This window comes from Sinohyriopsis cumingii, chromosome 1 (assembly GCF_028554795.1).
Source record: "Sinohyriopsis cumingii isolate HCF-2022 chromosome 1, ASM2855479v2, whole genome shotgun sequence".
Taxonomy (NCBI): domain Eukaryota; kingdom Metazoa; phylum Mollusca; class Bivalvia; order Unionida; family Unionidae; genus Sinohyriopsis; species Sinohyriopsis cumingii.
In genome coordinates this window covers 62569242-62588287 of record NC_142961.1, presented here as the reverse complement: position 1 = coordinate 62588287, position 19046 = coordinate 62569242, and the positions used below count along the sequence as shown (strand labels likewise).

Below are 19046 nucleotides of genomic sequence, written 5' to 3'. Positions count from 1 at the left end.
AATACAATCCTTCTGGTTTTGCAAAGTTATTTTGCATAATTATCGTATGGCTTCTGTTTGGAGATGGTTCTATCGGCTTAGCGTACAATCCTCTTAGTTGGAAAGATCTATACAATCCCGCCCCTAACAGTCCCGTTACTTTCAATTGTTACCAGTTTTAGGCAGCCGAAAAGGTCACTCATGTCGTATGGTTTATTATTTATTTCTTTAGTGATTGTGTGACTAATAATAATTTATGAGTTATTGTCTTTAAAGTTGTTGTTTCTGTTTTTGTGTTGTTATCTTTGATTTAATCTATCCGATGTTTGTTGCTGCTATTGTTTTCGGTGCTCTTTTTTGGTGTGCTTAGATTTATCTTGTGTTATTATTGCTTTTAATGTTTGTTCTTTCTCGTTTTAGTTTTTATGTTTCTTTGTTCTGCTAGAGTGGTTGTGTATAGAAGAGATTTTGGTGACTGTACAAATACTCGCAACTGTCTTAGTTCGTCGGTCATGTGGGTGAACACTCTTACCTTTTTCAAAAAAAATGTTCTCCAGCTTTGGCTGTTTCGTTCCCAATGATTTTATTTCTTTTCCTTCATATATACTATCTAAACTTGCTGCTGCAATATGATATTCGTTCTTTGCCATTGCCAGGGTTTCACCATCATCGAAGTTTCACTCTTTTATTGTGTAATCCACTTTGATTTTGTTTATCTATATCATTTTGGGCCGATGTTTTCTCGTTTTGTCCCTTGTATTATCGTTGAGTCCCTTCAATTTCATTTGGCGACGTGGTAAATTTACCCTTACGTTGGCCCTGTTTGCCCCTCGAGGTAATTATCCCATTTTGATAAAGCGTTGGCACCTCGAAGTATTAACGTCCTCTTCGTAATTCTCTTGTTGTTTGACCCTCCGTAAGACTTTTACGTTTAGAATATGTTCCAGTTCATACTAATTTAGATTGTAATTTTCCTATGGCAGCATAATAATATTTAGCTTGTTGCTTTGTGGAGGCTGAGGGTAAAGCAATAATTTGCTCATGTCCAGTCTTGTCACATTCGCCTAGTATTTTCCACCATTCTGGAGAGCTAATCCATCTGTACATGCTAAAAGTTATAGAAGTTGATTGGTTTAGCGCTATCGGAAACCGCAATCTTCCGCCCTACCCCCAATCCTTCCTTATAAAAATGCACGACACTTTTTACCCTGTTGCAGTCTTCAAAATGATGAGAAAATTAAAACTTTCAGAAATTAGAGGAGAAAAATGCAATTCAGAGAAGAAAAATAAAATAAGGTCATGAAAATATGAAAAAGAAAGGAATCATTTAACTAACCCTTTTCAAAATGATTGAGCAGAAGAATCAGATTTTATATCAAATTGCATTAGATATACTATGTGAGATGTTTTCAGTATCCCAATATGACAATTGGGATATGAAGATCTTTCCTTCTTTAGTGTGGGACATATAGGGGACAAAACTCTTGATATGTCTGAAATTATATTGCAACGCAATGTTATTTTAATATTCGTTGAAGTGGATATCTTGTCCACAGATTATTCTCTTTGTGAAATCTAGCTTTATATTACCCACTTCTGGTACGGACTGTCTAACTATGCACATTATTACGCAGGAAAATAGTATCAATTAACGGACAATAAATGAGCAAACATACAGAAAGTATATAAGTATACCAGATCTAATCACAAGCTTCTAGACTGGTGAAAAATCTCTGATCTCGTTACTTGTACACTTGGATATATCTAGTTCGGTTCAACACATCACATCCTAAATAGCTAGCGAAAATAGAGACCTTTTTTATTTAGGACTCTTCACAATCAATGAACAAATACTGAATATATGATTGTGATGAGGTGTTTGGGTCAATATTTTATTACAGCTGGGTTATAGAAATGTGAAGCAAAGAAGATTGTGCAAGTCTGAAATTAAAATGTTATATAATGTCTGGACATTAGGTGATAAAAAAAAACAAAAAAAAAAACAGTTTTAGTATTTCCTCATTTAGGAACACTTTAGATGACAACGACTGTTCTCTTGACGTCCTTAGAAACAAGGGAATATTAGACCTGAAGCCAGACCCACATATATGTTTGATTTGCTCTGTAGGTTGGCATCTTGCGTGTAATGGTATCAAAAAAAAAAGCGTAATCATGGTTCTTCGCGTTAGTGTTTTAGACTTTTAATATTGTTAAGCTTTAGCTTTGAAAGTCTGTCGATGTTGGAGGCAGCAAGGTTATTTGCATCTTACAAATAAAGTTGTTGTATTGTTGTTGTAGGGTTTAACGCCATTATTCAGCACAAGATTGGCTGTACATGGCGGCCAGTATAATTGGTGGAGGAAGAACCCTGGAAAACCCCGGGAAGAACCACCGACCCACGAGAAGCTACTGGCAGGCTTTCTCACGTACCAACGTTAGCCGAGGCTGAGACTCGAACTCACGCAGACAGAGGTGAGATAGCAGTGATCCATAACGGCGAGCGCTTTAGACCACTCGGCCACTCGGGGCCCTACAAATAAAGTAATGGATTCAAAGATATTTAAACGAAAAACGACTGCCCTGAAGCACGCTTAATTTAATATTTTACACACGAGCGATTATATATATATCAGCGCTATAAATCTCTTAACTGAAGGCTAAAAGAATTTAACAAGCTGGTCTCTTCTCCCGCTTCATCAAGTTACAGTAAACGAACTAATACGTGTCTTCAAGAAGTACACACTGTAATCGTCACACACAAGTTTAGTCTCTGCTTTATCAAATCATTGAATAAAGTTTGATCTTTACATTGATTTTTACATATTCGCTCCATCAGCTAACTTGCTCTTTTCGTTATTTCAGGTTTCATCAAGGATTCGTACAGTGTTTTTACGACGAGATAGGATGCTTCAAAAGCTCAAAACCCTTTGACAACGCTTTATATTTTTTGTACCTCTGTCACCTTCTCAGATAGGTGTCAGGTATAAGATTTTCACCCGTCGAAATCTAGACAAACCTCAGATTCTGACCAAAGATGCGATCCAATTTCGATGGAAGCAAAGGTACCAAATTTATAATCCATGTTACAAACGTAGTATCTCAAATCCATGGGATATCAACATGAAGGCCGCAATCCTTACACGGGCAAGCTAGTGGTTTCTTTCTGTCTGTCTGCATGCATGCATGCATGCATTCATGTATGTATGTATGTATGCATGTATGTATGTATGTATGTATGTATGAATGTATCTATGTATGTACCCCGAGTGGCCCAGTGGTCTAAAGCGCTCACCGTTCCGGATCACTGCCATCTCACCTCTGCCTGCGTGGGTTCGAGTCCAAGGCTCGGCTAGCGTGGGTACGTGGGAAAGCCTGCCAGTAGCTTCTCTAAGGTCGGTGGTTCTTCCCTGGGTTTTCCAGGGTTCTTCCTCCACCAGTTATACTGGCCGCCATGTATAGCCTATCTTGTGCTGAAAAATGGCGTTAAACCCGAGAACAACAACAACAATCTATGTATGTATGTATGTATCTATGTATGTACGTATGTATGTATGTATGTATGTATGTATGTATGTGGTATTGTCACAAAAGCTAAGTATATTATAGTGCTGGAGATTTGAAAGTGAGAACTAGGTGACGGTTGCCGTTATTTTTGGAGCGGGTTTGATTCATGCCTGGAAAGAATATTAGGTCTTTAACCCATTTTATTATTTTATGAATAGATCCCTAACAAAGATACGTTTGCAGATGTTATATGCGTAAATAAGAGTTGATTAAAAAATAAAAGCTTTCTTTGTGGTACTTTCATTTAAACCCTTAAATTAATAAATTACTCTTCGTCATATTTCGCTGGTTTAGTCATTTATTGTTCTCAGGGGTTAAGGACAGATACATCAAGCTAAAGAATAATCGTTCCTTGTATTCATATTTCCATGAGAAACTGTATGATTCTAAACAAATGTCTTTTTGAGAAAGGAATATTTGGTGTCGTGATATACGAATTTAAGAGGTTTTCCTTTTATAGCAATATTCAGTGCTTTTGGAAAAAAACAATTTGAAGACTTTTTCCACTTATACGAGAAAACCCAATGCTCTCTGATCTTCAACAGCTCGTTGTCTGAACGGTATATGTCATTAATAAAATTTGATTTCTTGCAAACATTGCTTATTTAACAGTGTGCACAAGATTGGTTGCATACAGAGCCACGTATTTGCTTTTTTCAGCCAAGCTCAATACGATGCATTAACATTATATTTGAGAAAATAATATATGCACTGGTCATTTTAGACTGACAACGGCTTTGGGTCAGGACAAGGATACTCTACTTCACATCATGCTAGGTAAGAGAGTGGAACATTTTACCTTTATGGATGATCTGAGATAGAAACAATCAATTTCTTTGGTGGCAGAAGGATCAGAGTCAATGTACAGAAAAACAAATGAAAAAGAATATTTGCTGGCATCATCCATGTACATTATATTAGGTTAATGAACCCATTTCATTTATGACTGCCATATATATATATATATATATATATATATATATATATATATATATATATATATATATATATATATATATTACTTACAACTGTTAGATTCCTAGTATTAAGAGGAATAGCCAAAGCAATAAGTCATTTAAAAGGTGTAGTCGCATCAAATGTAAATAATTCCAATTCTTCCATCATGTTTGAAAACTATTTAGCATACTTGATGGTTGTTCCGTTTATATTTCATTTAGTTGAGTGTTTTCGCTAATGGTATTAAACATGCGTGTTTTCCTCAACGTTTATCATCTCTGGGGTATTTTTTTGTACCCCTTCGTCACATATTTGCATACATTCGGTCATACATACATACATACATACATACATACATACATACATAACTATTATGTGTGTTTAGCTTGTAGAATGCAACGGTCATTTGTAAAGAACATATTGCACGGTTTATACTTGTCCAATACTGAATATTTTACGGAAAAATGATCATCATTGGGAAACGATATGTTTACTTGGATTTGAGTTGAGGACACTGGTATTATACATGAAAGAAACATAACCAACCTGATTTTGTGAGGTTTGTTGCTTAAATTTAAGTAAACACACCTAGCGTTGTTTACGAATTTGATTGAAATTTCTATTAGAAATGACTTCCGGCTAGATCATTTTGTTGCGCTATAATTTAGATGACAGTCTGTATAAAAAGAAGATCAAGTGAACAATTATTCATTACCATTTTCACATCAGTCTTTTTAGAAGCGCATTTAGCTGCGTTTATATCAAAATTTGAGATTGGTCATTCACTTAAACTATTCATTGGAGTTACAAAGTGCATGCTGAAACTTTTGACTATTTTTGCGATTATTGGTAATTCACTGAAAGACATTCTGCATTATCTCACTGAGATTCATCAAGAGCATTAGTATATCAGCATACGGCATATTGCAGACTATTTGTACATCAGTGCATTGAAGACCAGTACTATATTGTTTCGTTTCGTTTTGTTTTGGTTTTCTTTTACTTATTTTAAGACCATAAATTCATATAAGAAATCAGGGGCTCGTCCGAGATATGAATTTCTTTAAAATATTATAGAGAAATTAAAGTTGTCTTTTGAAAATTATTTGACTTTCTATGGGAATTTTCGTTGTCCATAGTAAAGCTTTTAATTTTAAATATGCTAGAAAACTTTAGTGACGCCACAGATGGAATTGGGCCTCCAAAGTTCAGCTTCAGAAGAAATATTGAAATTACAAGTTCAGAAAGAACTAAAGGAGAGGAAAATGCAAAGAATCAGAGAGAGAGAGAGAGAGAGAGAGAGAGAGAGAGAGAAGCAGATGCAAAGAGCAAAAGAGAAACAAATACAGGTTCAGAGAGAAAGAGAGAGAGAGAGATATATTCAATCAAAATTAAAAGAATTATGTTTGGTTCGCAGAGCACACTCACCAATATAGACTCAAGTTCAGTTTTAATGTTATCAGAAATGACACATGTGTAACCTCTTTCCAGGAATAATATGTTGGTAAATATTTTCGTCACTTTGAGAAAACTGCTGAAAATAAGTGATGGCGACGAGAGCCATAGACGTTGTAATTACAAAGAGTTCTTATTACCAGAGTTCGTGATACATACATTTCACTGTCGTTCGACAGAGTACTGATTATATTGTGGTTAAGGAATATATCTTGACGGGTATTTCGTGGGACCTGAATAATATTGGCAATGGTTTAGAAACTGTAGAAAAGATGCAGGACTAACGCATGTCAATTTTGCATAGGAAAAAGAGGACATTTTATAGGTTATGTTTAGCCAAGAAAGTTGATAAAGAAGTAAGAGGAAAGAGCACATATTTCTGATTGCTACATGCTGAAAAATAAGCAACAAAATAATAACAGTGCTTTTGCAAAAATACTCTTATTTAAGCAGGGTCAAGGTCACGGCATTGGTCGGGTCTTGCGCAGTGAAGAAATTATAAACCTTCTATGTGGAAAGAGTCTATATGACTTATTGGTGATTCTACGAAGCCTATCCCTATTGAAATAATAACTGACATAGGGGATGCTCAGAATGTTTAATTTTCAATTAACATGCCATTGTCTAAGAAATCTTATTGAGACGAAAGTATTCCGTTTATGTGAGTAAAGTGCGGCTGTGTTAAAGCTTCTCTCAAATTTGTCTATCTGACATCAAATTTAGTGTCAGGAGCCTTGATCATCGTATATGTGATACCTTTACCCATTGAGGGTATTCATTTATCACAAGGCAATGACCTAGCTAAAGATAAGATTGTGATTAAAGTGTTGTTCCTAAGTCATATCCACTTAGAAGTTCCAAGTTCCAAGCACTTTAGAATATTATATAACACATAAAACCTTAAACGTCGACACTATTACAAAAAAATAAACACCATGATCTAAACAAAACATGTAGACATTAATTAAGCAAGTAAACTTTATTAAGTCTTTAAGTCTGTTCTTGTAGTCAAAATTAGGAGAGTATGAATAGAACTCTCGAATGAGCTCACAATGTCCTATGTCTAAGATATATGGGCCATTCGTTCCACTTAGCTCGGCTACAGTACGCAAAAGAAACTTGTCCGTATCACTGTTGTAGCACAGGTACGGTGAAAATTCGAGAGTAGAAAGAAGAGCGGAAGATTCCAGATGAAGTGTAGACACGGATGATATCAGATACATTCATCAAACTGGAGACAGTCAACGAAATGTATCATTATGAATGTATTTTGTGTTTGATTATGGTAGCTAGTGAAGATTGCAAAGCAATGGCATGTATGCTGCGTTATTCATACTCTAAGAATGATTCGAACAGCGATGGTTTGAACGTTTTGATGTTTCTGATGTAGATACTGATGCGAACAAGATAGAAGTGAATTATAATAGTCCAGTCTTGAAAGTACTAAATAACACATACGTCTTTAAGAAGGATCAGGCGAAAGCAAATTGCTAATTTAGTTGATGCCTCTCAGCTCAATTTACAGAGCCTTGCATATATTCATGACGCCGGATGTTGATCAATGATGCTTGAGAACGCCTGAGAGTATTGAATGATGAGTGTTGTAGAACATCAAAACATCTCTCAAATAGTCGGGACAGTTTTATATTTACGGATTCAATTTGTGTGCCGTTGATGATTAAATAGGAGTTGAATAGTAGTAAAGCTGTATCGTGATTGCCAAATACCTGCTGGAGACGGTGAAGTAATATATCATATTCTGTTGTGTCAAATACAACATACAAGTCTAGAATGGTGTGAAATATAATTTTTGCACTATCCAAAGCAGAAATAAGATCGTTACCTATTTTCAAAGGTGCAGTTTCAATAATAAGGCGAGAGCAGAATGTAGTGTGTAGATTGTTAGCAAGACTACGTGAATTCAGATTATATACAAGTTTGGACCGGACAACGTTTCTGATAGTTATGAGGTAATTGAGAGCTGACAACCAAAGTGTTAGTTCTTTAAATCGTTAGGATTATACTTTTTTTTCTTCAACAAAGGCTTTACAATAGGAGGTTTGAGAAATGAAAGAAATCCCATGGATGAGAGAGAAGTTTTGATAACATCGGTTATTGAAGGCAGTATTGAATCTAAGCACTGAAGCAATAGTGGTGTTGGAATCGGATCCCATTCACATGACTTCACAGGCGCTCTTTATCACAATTATTAATATTAAATCCATAGAGTCAGGTTCAAATGCTGTCAAAGGTCGCAGTGTATTTTATTTATAACAACTATATGGTGAGGTAAAGTCAATTAAAATTGTGTTGTCGAACTTATCTCTAATGGAGTACTTTGTCACGGAAGAAATTGGCCAAGAGGTCTAGAATATGGACCGGAGAGAAGATCCTTTACATTAGCTTTTTCGTAATCTCGAAAATCTCTTTGCAGCTGCAACTCTTAGCAATCTTAGTATGGTATGTATATTGATTTTGCTGCATGAACTATGTGATATTCTTCTTAACAGCTGCACATTTCTGCTTATGAATAGTGAGGCTGGTGGAAAGCCGAATCATCTCAGTCTTTCTCTTGTACCATTATAACGCTGATCTCGAAAACTTCTATACTATGGAGAATCCTTTTGAAGTGAAACTCTGTACTTTGTTTCTGGAGTAAGCTTGTTAAGCAATAAGCGTAAGCACTTGTGAGGTTGTACTCTTGCAAGAAGTAACGAAGCTGTTAGGTTTTATTGTATACCATGCAATAGTTGGGTTCTTTTTATCAAAATATCTTACCGGGTTAGGCATGTTGAAAGGTTCTTGGCAAATTACGTTCACGGCAAGAGCAAAAGAAATGTCGGCATTAGTAACTCCAGATGACTTAATCAGTATAATGATATGCCGCTTGCTATAACAATTCTCCTTCAACACCCCAGCGTTTAATAAACATGACAAGTTTTGGGGTAGATAATTGTGATGCATGCATCACCGATGACATCATCTACAATGAGAGAGAGAGAGAGAGAGAGAGAGAGAGAGAGAGGTGTGAAAGAGACAGATTGAGAGATCATAAAAGAAATAGTTAAAGTTGCACCGGTTCTTTTAGCTTCAAATTGTAGTCAATTATATCAAATGTCTCTTGATGCAAGCGAGGATGAGGTTGGTGATGCATTGGCCGAGGAAGAGAAAAATGGTGCTAATCGTTCAGTGCACTCTTTTTGTCGAAAGCTAAACAGGTACCAGATAATTCATTCCATAATTTAGATGGAATATTTGTCTTTAGTTCAAATCCATTTGTATTCAGTGATTACAGCTCCATTGCGTTAATTCATAAATGAAAAACGCAAATCAGAGAATGCTAGGACAGAGTTTTGCCGTTTCAGCAATACAATATTGCCATTAAGCACATCAGTGGAAAATATAATCGGATTGCAGATGCACTTTCACATGTATAGATGTATTATATTGTTCTCTGTATAGTTTGTGATATTCATAAGACCATTTCCTATGCAAATGTAATTATGTGAATAATTGCCTAATTCGTCAAAGTATGCTTTGTTATATGAATATTTATTTACTTTATGAGGGCAGACGTTATGCATATTTCCATTGTGTGTTTTACTTTTGTACATAATGTATATTGTATGGGTCATTTTTAAACAACATATTTTATGTCTAATTTTTGTTCATTATTACAGATCATACTTTACGATAATGGTGATTTGGAAACATTCTATTATGTTGGATTCGAGTTGAAGACATTTGGTTTTCAATTGGTAAAACATAGTCTACTGAAATTTTATCAGGTTGTTTGCTAAACTTTAAATAAACACATTTGTTCTTGTTTATGAATTTGATTGCAATTTCCATTGGAAATAACTAGGCCAAGGGCATTTTGTTCCGTCATAAGTTTAGGAAGCAATCTTTACAAACGGAATACGAATGAAACAATTATTCATTCCAATTTCAATATCAGTCTTTGTCGAATTGCTTTAGGATTGCTTAGATTTAATTTGAGATGAACTATTTATTTTTGCTGCCTTATGGGTTATTCGAAGATCTGTCGAGAACTGCTTAATCACACTCTTCATTCTTCTCCTTCAGCCTATGCTCTTTGGCACACTGGAGAGAAGGTATGTTTTCTTGGGACTAGTAGTTGTGGCATACAAATTAACACAAGCTGATGCCAACTTATAGTAGAGCACACTCCAACCATAAGGGTGATTATATAATTTTTATACCAGTCTGAGGCTGTCAGCCTCCCACTGACCTGGAAAATTCAGTGACAAGTACTGTAACACTGATATCAACATATAGTGATTTGGGGCGTACAACTAATTTTAATGACGTAATACTTGCCTCTTGCTATTGCTAGATTTCCCACTCTCACTGCACTGATGTCCAAAAAGTAGCAACAGTCCCTAAGAAAGAGGACATCTACTGTGTATCGGTCTAAGACTGGTGGGGGGACATAATGGATCTGTTTTTTTCTTCTCATTCTGAACTAATAGAACTTGTGATCTAATAGATTGATGGAATTTTCTTATATGGCTAAAGGAAATTTCTACCCCACCCCACCCCACCCCACCCGAAAGGTAAGTAACTCAATAGTTACTGGTAAGTATTCATTAAAATTTGTTTTATCTCCTGGTAACAATATTATTATCTTGTTTCATTCTGCTTTACTGATGTTTTTGTCTTGTTCTTTTGGACAATTAAAAAGTGATTATAGGTCACAAGATTTTGTTACTGTTCAACTTTTTCATATACAATGACTTTGCCTTTAGATTATTGCTAAAACTGCTGAGATTGCTACTTTTGGTAAAGCATTAGTCAGATAATCGGAGACACCTATCTTGTGATCAGTGACAAATCGGAATGACATTTCCATCACAAGACAATGCATATTTCTAGTAACAGAATAGAATTGTGTTGTGGAGGAAAAGAAGCAATAAAAATGTTTTTTAAAGCCTCAATAGTTCAGTTCCAGTTCTGTTATTAGTTTACATAGATCTAAAAAAAATTACTTGTTAAAAGTGACTTGACCACTTTTTAGTTACCTAAAGTGGATTTTGTTATGTTACATGATGCATCTGTACTTTTATGTTTGAAAGTGTGGACAGTTTGTAAGTAGTTTGAAAATGAATACTTTGTAGTGCATCACTTGTGATATTTCAGCCTGAAATGTTTTCTTTTATTTCTTTTGTATACTACGTTCTTGTGAATTTAATCGATTGGCATTTTGGAAAGCAATAAATATAAGCCTCGGCGCAGAAACTATTTTTACGATGATGTTTGCCAGGTAAATAACCCAACAACATTACTTTGAATGCTATATGTGGTCATTGTTAACCATGATAACAATTATTTGCAACCTGAATTCATAAAACTAATTAACTTTTCTTCTTCAGCAATCCATGGAGTCATTACTGGCATCTACAGTGAACGTTTTGTTAATCTTACAACACAATTGTGAGCAGCAGCAGGAGGACAATTGCATCGTTGTCATTGGCTTTTCTTACAAGTAAAACTGTATGTTTAGCTCCCCAAAAAATTATCGAACATTTCTGCAAAATCCAAAATTATGAGATACTTGAATCGTGCATGAAAAAACCTTCTGTGTGTAGCGAAACCTAGGTTGTGATTTGCATTGATTGATACAATTGCTGGCACATCAGCTGCTCCTCCAGAGGCTCTGACGTTACCGTCAACTACCTTGACATGTTCAGGATGATTAGATGTATCTTTAGCAAACATCATTGAGGGACCGGCTGATCTTGTATAATCATCTGAATATCTTGCAAGACCAAGTGTTGTATTAGCAACATCAACATCATTTTGAATTGTTTCAATATTTATTCCATCAATCATAAATGTGGGTCTGTCAAACAACGCCATAATGCCATTGTTAACAAAACCAATTATATCACCGATTGCAACTACTGTACCATCATCTTGCAAAATTCTACCTTCTACTTCAATAAATGCTTCAGCAGGTAAGACATATCTTCTTGTATCTTGAACTTGTAATTCAGTTGGACCACGCCAATCTGGTTGTTGTGCGTCATAAGAATAAAACTGATAATTGCGTATGGATTCATCTTTGAAAATTGATGCGTCCATATCGAACGCGGGATCAAACGAAGGATCGGATACACGTTTGAACATTTTATTATAATTGGTATCATCTAACACGAAGACCACTTCCTGCTATTAAACTTGCCGTTATATTTTCTTCTTTTACTTTTTCTAACAGGGGTACACCAGCCAACTCTGATTGTTTTTGAGTTGCAGCTTGATTTATTATTTTACTGATATTTGCGGGCATACCTTCAGTGTTGGGTAATTTTACTGATGGTTGTGGTTTTCTTAGTACTAATCGAGCTAGTCTTTCTTTGATTGCCTAGAATGCTTTACCGGCAACATCACCAGCACCACCAATACCTTTATCGCGAATAACATCAATAGCTTTCATTCCTGCTTGTTTGTAATCGGTATTGATTTTGGGGCTATCCTTCTAAATAAACATTAAACAACATCACCGAGTCCATCTCGGTAAATCTCTTTTTAAGCTGGTAATAGTGAGTTTACTACCCTGATAATTACAGGCCCACGTTGTGCCGTGTGTATTATCATCTTTAAATTACATGCTGATTATTAATTAATTGTTTTCTTAGTCGCTGTGATTTCATTAATGAGAGAATGATAAACATTACGATCCATAATACCGCCTGTAAATTATCTTCGACAAATATGAGATATTTCGTTGATAATTTCTGGATAATTATTTCCTGCGCGTTTTACTCCGATCAGAATTTCTAATCTATGTAAGTCGGAAATGATATTGTTAGGACAAGCAAAAAGACCACTCCCGGTTTTTGATTCAGGTTTTCCAATCAGTTGAGAAGAACATCTTCATATTGTAATTGTTGTTTTCTTTCTATTACACGTTTAAGAAATGATTGCTGAAACATTTCATTACCTGCAGCATGATGACCAAATGTAATTAAACTATACTACTAATCCAATCATCATCTGCCAAAAGGTTCTATTCAGGTTTGAAATATTTATCGCTTTCATCTTATTTTACAGCAACATCTATTATCCCAGAATAGTCTACGTATCTGAAAGTCTTTAAACATTCAGTTGTAAAATTACTTTCAGCTTCAATTTTAGCACTGTAAGATTGTGGTTGAGGAGATTGTGGTTGAGGAAGTCGTCGACGAGGAGATTGTGGTTGTTTCGGATGTCCTTCTATTTGTTGTTGCGGCGGAGGAAGCTGATAGGAAGGTTATAACTGGGGAGGTTCAGATTTTGATTGTCTTGGTAGCCTTGGTAGTTTTTGTTTTTCATCCTCTATCCGCTGTAAAAAATTATTTATTCCCCCAACATAATTAATGAAGTTTATATCGTTAATATTTACCTGATCAAGTTCTTGATGTACACAATACACCCAATTATGCCATGCATTATGACTAACACCTTTAACATGTTTAGTTTTTAAATATTTTCTTCTTCGACCATAACCTAGCACAGCAAACACAGAAAAATAACTATATTTTTATGTCTTTTTATTTCCCTAACACCTTCATCAGTCAATTTTACTTTAAATCTGGCATCTTTTCTTCCCTTTGGTTTTTTTCTCTTCTGTTTTTTCTATAGGTTCTCTTTTATTAATCCAATTCATCTACTATTATTTCACCTACAGGAGGAGGCTGTGAAGCAGCTATTTTAATTGGAAGATCTTTTATAATATCTCATGTTTGTTTAGGTATTTTTGCTATCTTCACAGTTTCAGAAACCGTTGTAATAAGCTTAAATAATTTTTCTGTACCTTCTGCAAATTCAACTTGTGATTCTTGACGTTCTTGAAGATTTTGTCTAAGAGAAACACAAACAAGAAGACATTTACTAATTGCTTCTAATCTTTCTCGAGCTAATCTAGCTGTATAAGATTCCATACCCGGTGTCATTATTGATATAACAATGATTTAATTATAGCAGCAAAGAGGGTGCGACCTCAATGAAACGTCCGGTGGGTATATAAAAACGCACATACAAATTTAGAAAAAACACAAAGGACAAAAATAAAGTAACAAAAATACTAACCCAATTGGAGAAACTCTCTGTAAGTTCGAGGCTTCGGTTTGCGTTATTGACCTTATTTTTTCGTTTTCATTGGAAGCTTTTTTATTTCTTCAAAAATGGCGCTTTGCAAAAGGTCTGCTCACCGTCTCTGCTGCTTATATTTTAGGCACATAGTAATCCTACGACTGTTTAGGATATTTCTTTAAGTGAGAAAAATATATCCGTAAAATGTACACTATATATATATATATATATATATATATATATATATATATATATATATATATATATATATATATATATATATAATGTTTCTGAAATATTCATGAACTAGGTGAGTTACTTCATTAAATTTACAATATACCATGTGGACAGAAATGAATAATATATCCGATATAAATGTAAAACATGTCGTGTGCATTTTACAAGAAATATGCAAAAATGTTTGTCTTGTTCTTCGATATGTGCTAATTGAATATCCAAATATGTTGTAAACATAGACATAAATGACACATAATTTACTGCATTATATAAACTATGTAAGCAAACTGTATGAGATATCTGTAGACTGTAAATAAAAGCCAGTATTGTTTAAATCGGTGATGAATTCTCTGTACGTTGTAACTGCAGCTTTCGATGTGTCACAGATCCTAATTTGCATGGTGCAATATGATGACGTTTTCCTGTTGTTTTTGAGGATTTATTTCTATTTGACAAACTCTGTTCGTACTGTATGCATCAGTCATTGGTGTATATTTATGTAAACAGGACTTTAAATCAACTAACCATGTGATCAGACTCAGTTACGTTTATTGCTGTACAAACTATACAGAGAACTAATTTATACTTCTATAAGGTGTCACGTGCAAAGTAACGAATGTAAATACTGAGTCGGAAAATTTACTTACTGCATGCCTTTCAAAATGAAATAATTAAAGCGGTGGGTTAATATTTTATTTAGAAAAATTAATAAATTGATTTGAGGAAATAAATTAACAAATCGTTACACTTTTTCTGACGATAAATAATTATTTCTTTGATTAGGTTTGAAGAAAAAAAAGCTCGGCAACCCAAAATCGGTCATGAAGATCATTGGGGCTACGTTGAACAGTACTTTCATTGTGGCTCGTTAAAAATGCATTTAAAACAATAGGTAAATGGATATAGGGATTGAGAGGAGGGGTTCAAAGACTAACATGGTAACTTTTGGACTCACAGTCCTACTCTGTAGGGCTCCGACCTTGATAGTTACGATATGGAGGGTGAGTCGGCAACTGACTACACCACGATAAACTCAGAAGAGCAATATCAAACTATATATATATATATATATATATATATATATATATATATATATATATATATATATATATATATATATATATATGCACATTTAAATGACAGAAGTGCCCACTCTGGTGGCCTATTGGTTAGAGCGTCTGCCTCGGGTGCGGGAGGTGGTAGGTTCGATCCCCGGCCGAGTCATACCAAAGACTTACAAAAATGGTACTAAAGACTCGCATGGTACTCAGCATTAAGAGGTTAGTGTTATGTCTCGTCGGCCTAGTTTCAGGATAAGATGACTGGGTGGGATATCGTGCTACATGTCTGCGACATGGTGCCCCAATGCTAAGCATCACTATAAACTGACACACTGCAGAAATCGTAGCGATATGAGTGAAAAATTGTTAAAGTTACGTTAAAACTCCAAATCACATTCACACTAAATGAAAGAAAAGAACTTTGGAGATTACGAATTGAATCTCAAAATAATATAAGATTTATACATACAAGTCCTAATAATAAATGTTCTAAATAATCTTTAGTGGAAATTCAAATTAAGTCCAACGTTGACGGTGTTGATGTGCATGTGGCCGCCTGAATTGTGTTGTTGTACCAACAGTCTTTTGTTGAAACAAAGTAATATAATTAAAAGTTTGAATTCATTATAAATCCCACTAATTTTGTTTTGTCCAAGAATATTATTTTTTTATATGTGTTCCGTGTATTTCCGGAGAAAAATAACTTGAATAATCTCAAGAAAAAAATATATATAGCCTTCTACTTGACCTCAGGTTATAATTAACATTTGCTAAAAAATACGTTATCTAAAGGTGGAAAACCCTTCTAGAAACTTCCTAATATTTACAAAATAAAATTTTAACTATAATTAGAAAGTATGTTAATAAAATTATAATGTATAACCTGGACTATGTCAGGTAAAACAGGATAATCCCAATAACCTAGACCCAGACCCACGGTAATATGTTTACTTCTATTGATAATAATATTATTAAACCATAGACCTTTAGAATATTATAGATATGTATCAGTTGTTTCCAGAATAAAACAAAATATATAATTCATTACAAGCTGAAAAATAAACTTGATTTCGGACAACATTTCATGTTACAATAGAATATAACGAAATATAAAAAAAAAACAACTAACAAAGAATCCGAAATAAATATGCATAACAATATATATATATATATATATATATATATATATATATATATATATATATATATATATAACATCATATTATTCTTAAATTTTCATTATTTTGTCAGTAACAGAGAAAACTAAAAGGATACAGTTGACAACAATTTATATGCATTATCAATTAAATCGTGTGATTATTACACGTTTAGTTTCAAGCCTTTTGGTATCATTAAATAATCCATATTCTCGTATTTATACCTTAGTTTACGTACTTGAAGGAGATAAATTTGATATATCCACAATGTTAAATATTTTCAAATTCGTTTTATCAGTTAGGAGATATATTATATTTTATGTATTTAGATGAAACTGAATGTTTCTATTTTACTTTCTAACTGGGGAAATTTGATTATCATGTCCTTGTCACGGTCTGAATTTATTTTTGATTGGATTAATGCTGTATTTTTTGATATTGTAGAAGTATATTTCATAGCAAGAATGTGTTGTAGCTTAGGTAACAAACAATATATCACATTATTTCAGTCGGGCATGTGTATATGCCTAATAGGCCTTCAATCATAAACATATCAACCGTGCTTACGTTTTTTCCTTCTGTCCTGCTTACATATTTTCCTAAACTGTGTGTGCAATTCCGTTTGCATTTGCGAACTTTACCTTTAATTGGTTTCATATAACCACTGTTGTGATGATGTGCCGAAAAATGAGACTACATACACACACTTGTGCCTTGCATTTAGCATGAACACCATTTTCCCCTTCATACATTCTATCTTTGGATTTGTCGCCCAATACAAACTTTACACAAGTGTTGGTCTTATTACACTGGACAACAAATTTTTACAAAAGTCATGTTACTGAAATAAAATTAGTCAATTCTTATCAATTTTTATGTGATGAACACGAATATGACAGTCAAATTGCAAAATTGGCTCTAGTTTTTTTGTAATCTGCAAGAAATTATTGTTTACATAACGAAATGCATTCCAATAGTAAAAGGTCAACTGTAATAGCCTACCTATAAAAAATCAAGTCATTGACTACATCTTAGATTTCTTCGCCTGTCTCTTGTACAGCTGTTCGGGAGCATCTCTGAGGAGTGTCCAGCAGTAGTCAGCCAGCATTGTAGTGGACCATTTTCCCTGGTATCTTTGTTCCATTGTTGCGATATCTTGATGAAAACGTTCGCCGTGTTCATCACTAACAATACCACAGTTGCTAGGAAAGAAATCCAAATGGGAATGAAGGAAGTGAATCTTTAGAGACATATTGCAGCCAAGTTTCTTATACTTCATCAACATGTCTTCTACTAGTTCCTTATAGTTTTCTGCCCTAACATTTCCGAGGAAGTTTGTAGAAACTAGGCGAAAAGCATTCCATGCTTGTTTCGCGTCACCTTCCAGCAAGTTGTTGAACCGGTCATCTTTGAAAAGCTCTCGAATCTGAGGACCCACAAAAACTCCCTCTTTAATCTTTGCTTCGCTGAGTCGAGGGAATTTTTCATGCAGGTATCGGAATGCTGGCAAAGTCCGGTCAATGGCTTTCACGAAGTTCTTCATCAAACCTAGTTTGATGTGAAGGGGTGGTAGCAAGATTTTCTGAGCCTCAACCAGAGCTGGGTGTTGGATATTCTTCTCTCCAATGGCTACATTCTGCCTGTGAGTCCATTCCTTCCTCATGTAGTGCATTTCCCTTGCTCGGCTATCCCACTCGCATAAGAAACACATGTATTTTGTATATCCTTGCTGCAGTCCCATTAAAAGGGCAACTACCTTCAAATCACCACAGAGGTGCCAGCTGTACTTGTTATACTCAATGGAATTCAGTAGCTGCCTTAAGTTATCGTATGTCTCTTTCATGTGGACAGCATACGCTACTGGAATAGATGGAAGAATGTTTCCATTGTGCAAAAGCACAGCCTTGAGACTCAGTTTCGAAGAGTCCACAAATAGTCTCCATTCTTGTGGGTCATGAGTGATTTTTAAAGCATTCATGAGGCCCTCAATATCGGAACAGAATATCAGATTACTTTCCTTTCTGAAGAAAGGCTCCAATTGCTGGTGGCGCTTTCGATATGCAGTAATTGTGACATCTTCTTCTAGAAGATTCCATTGTTGGAGTCTTGATCCTAGCAATTCTGCCTTGTTCTTTGATAAGTCCAAATCAAGAATCAGGTCATTTAGTTCTTCCTGTGTTATTCTGTGTGGGGTTGATGATGCACCACAGTGAAAATCTGGATCACTGCATGCTGATGGACCAGGAGAAGAACAGGTCGACTCACCTTTGTCTTCGTCAGATGAATCAAGAGAATATTCTGCTGGAGGTTCTGGAATAGGAAGTCCCTCACCATGTGGAACTGGTCTCAATGCAGACGGAATGTTTGGGTAGACTATTCTCGACTTCTTTCGCTTCGTTATTCCGCCGGAAAGAGGAGGAACCAAGCAGAAGTAACAGTCATTTAGGTGGTTGCTTGGCTCTCTCCACACCATTGGGACTGCAAACGGCATTGATGACCTTTTGCAATTCAACCACTGTGAAAGCTGTGTTGTACATGTAGC

The 19046-nt window shown here is 34.9% G+C and overlaps 2 protein-coding genes across 2 annotated transcripts in view; one reads left to right on the top strand and one right to left on the bottom strand.

Annotated features, from left to right (window-relative positions):
* LOC149806978 (uncharacterized) overlaps positions 1 to 19046 on the bottom strand; it is a 252067-nt gene that overhangs the window by 119538 nt on the left and 113483 nt on the right. The gene's annotated exons all lie outside the window — the stretch shown is intronic.
* The window catches only part of LOC149806980 (pancreatic triacylglycerol lipase-like), a 70097-nt gene continuing 60120 nt past the window's right edge, over positions 9070 to 19046 (top strand). Inside the window, exons 1-3 of the mRNA XM_089951015.1 lie at positions 9070 to 9096; positions 9636 to 9713; positions 13114 to 13272. Coding sequence (XP_089807141.1) covers positions 9070 to 9096; positions 9636 to 9713; positions 13114 to 13272 — 264 coding nt within the window. The remainder of the gene's footprint in view (positions 9097 to 9635; positions 9714 to 13113; positions 13273 to 19046) is intronic.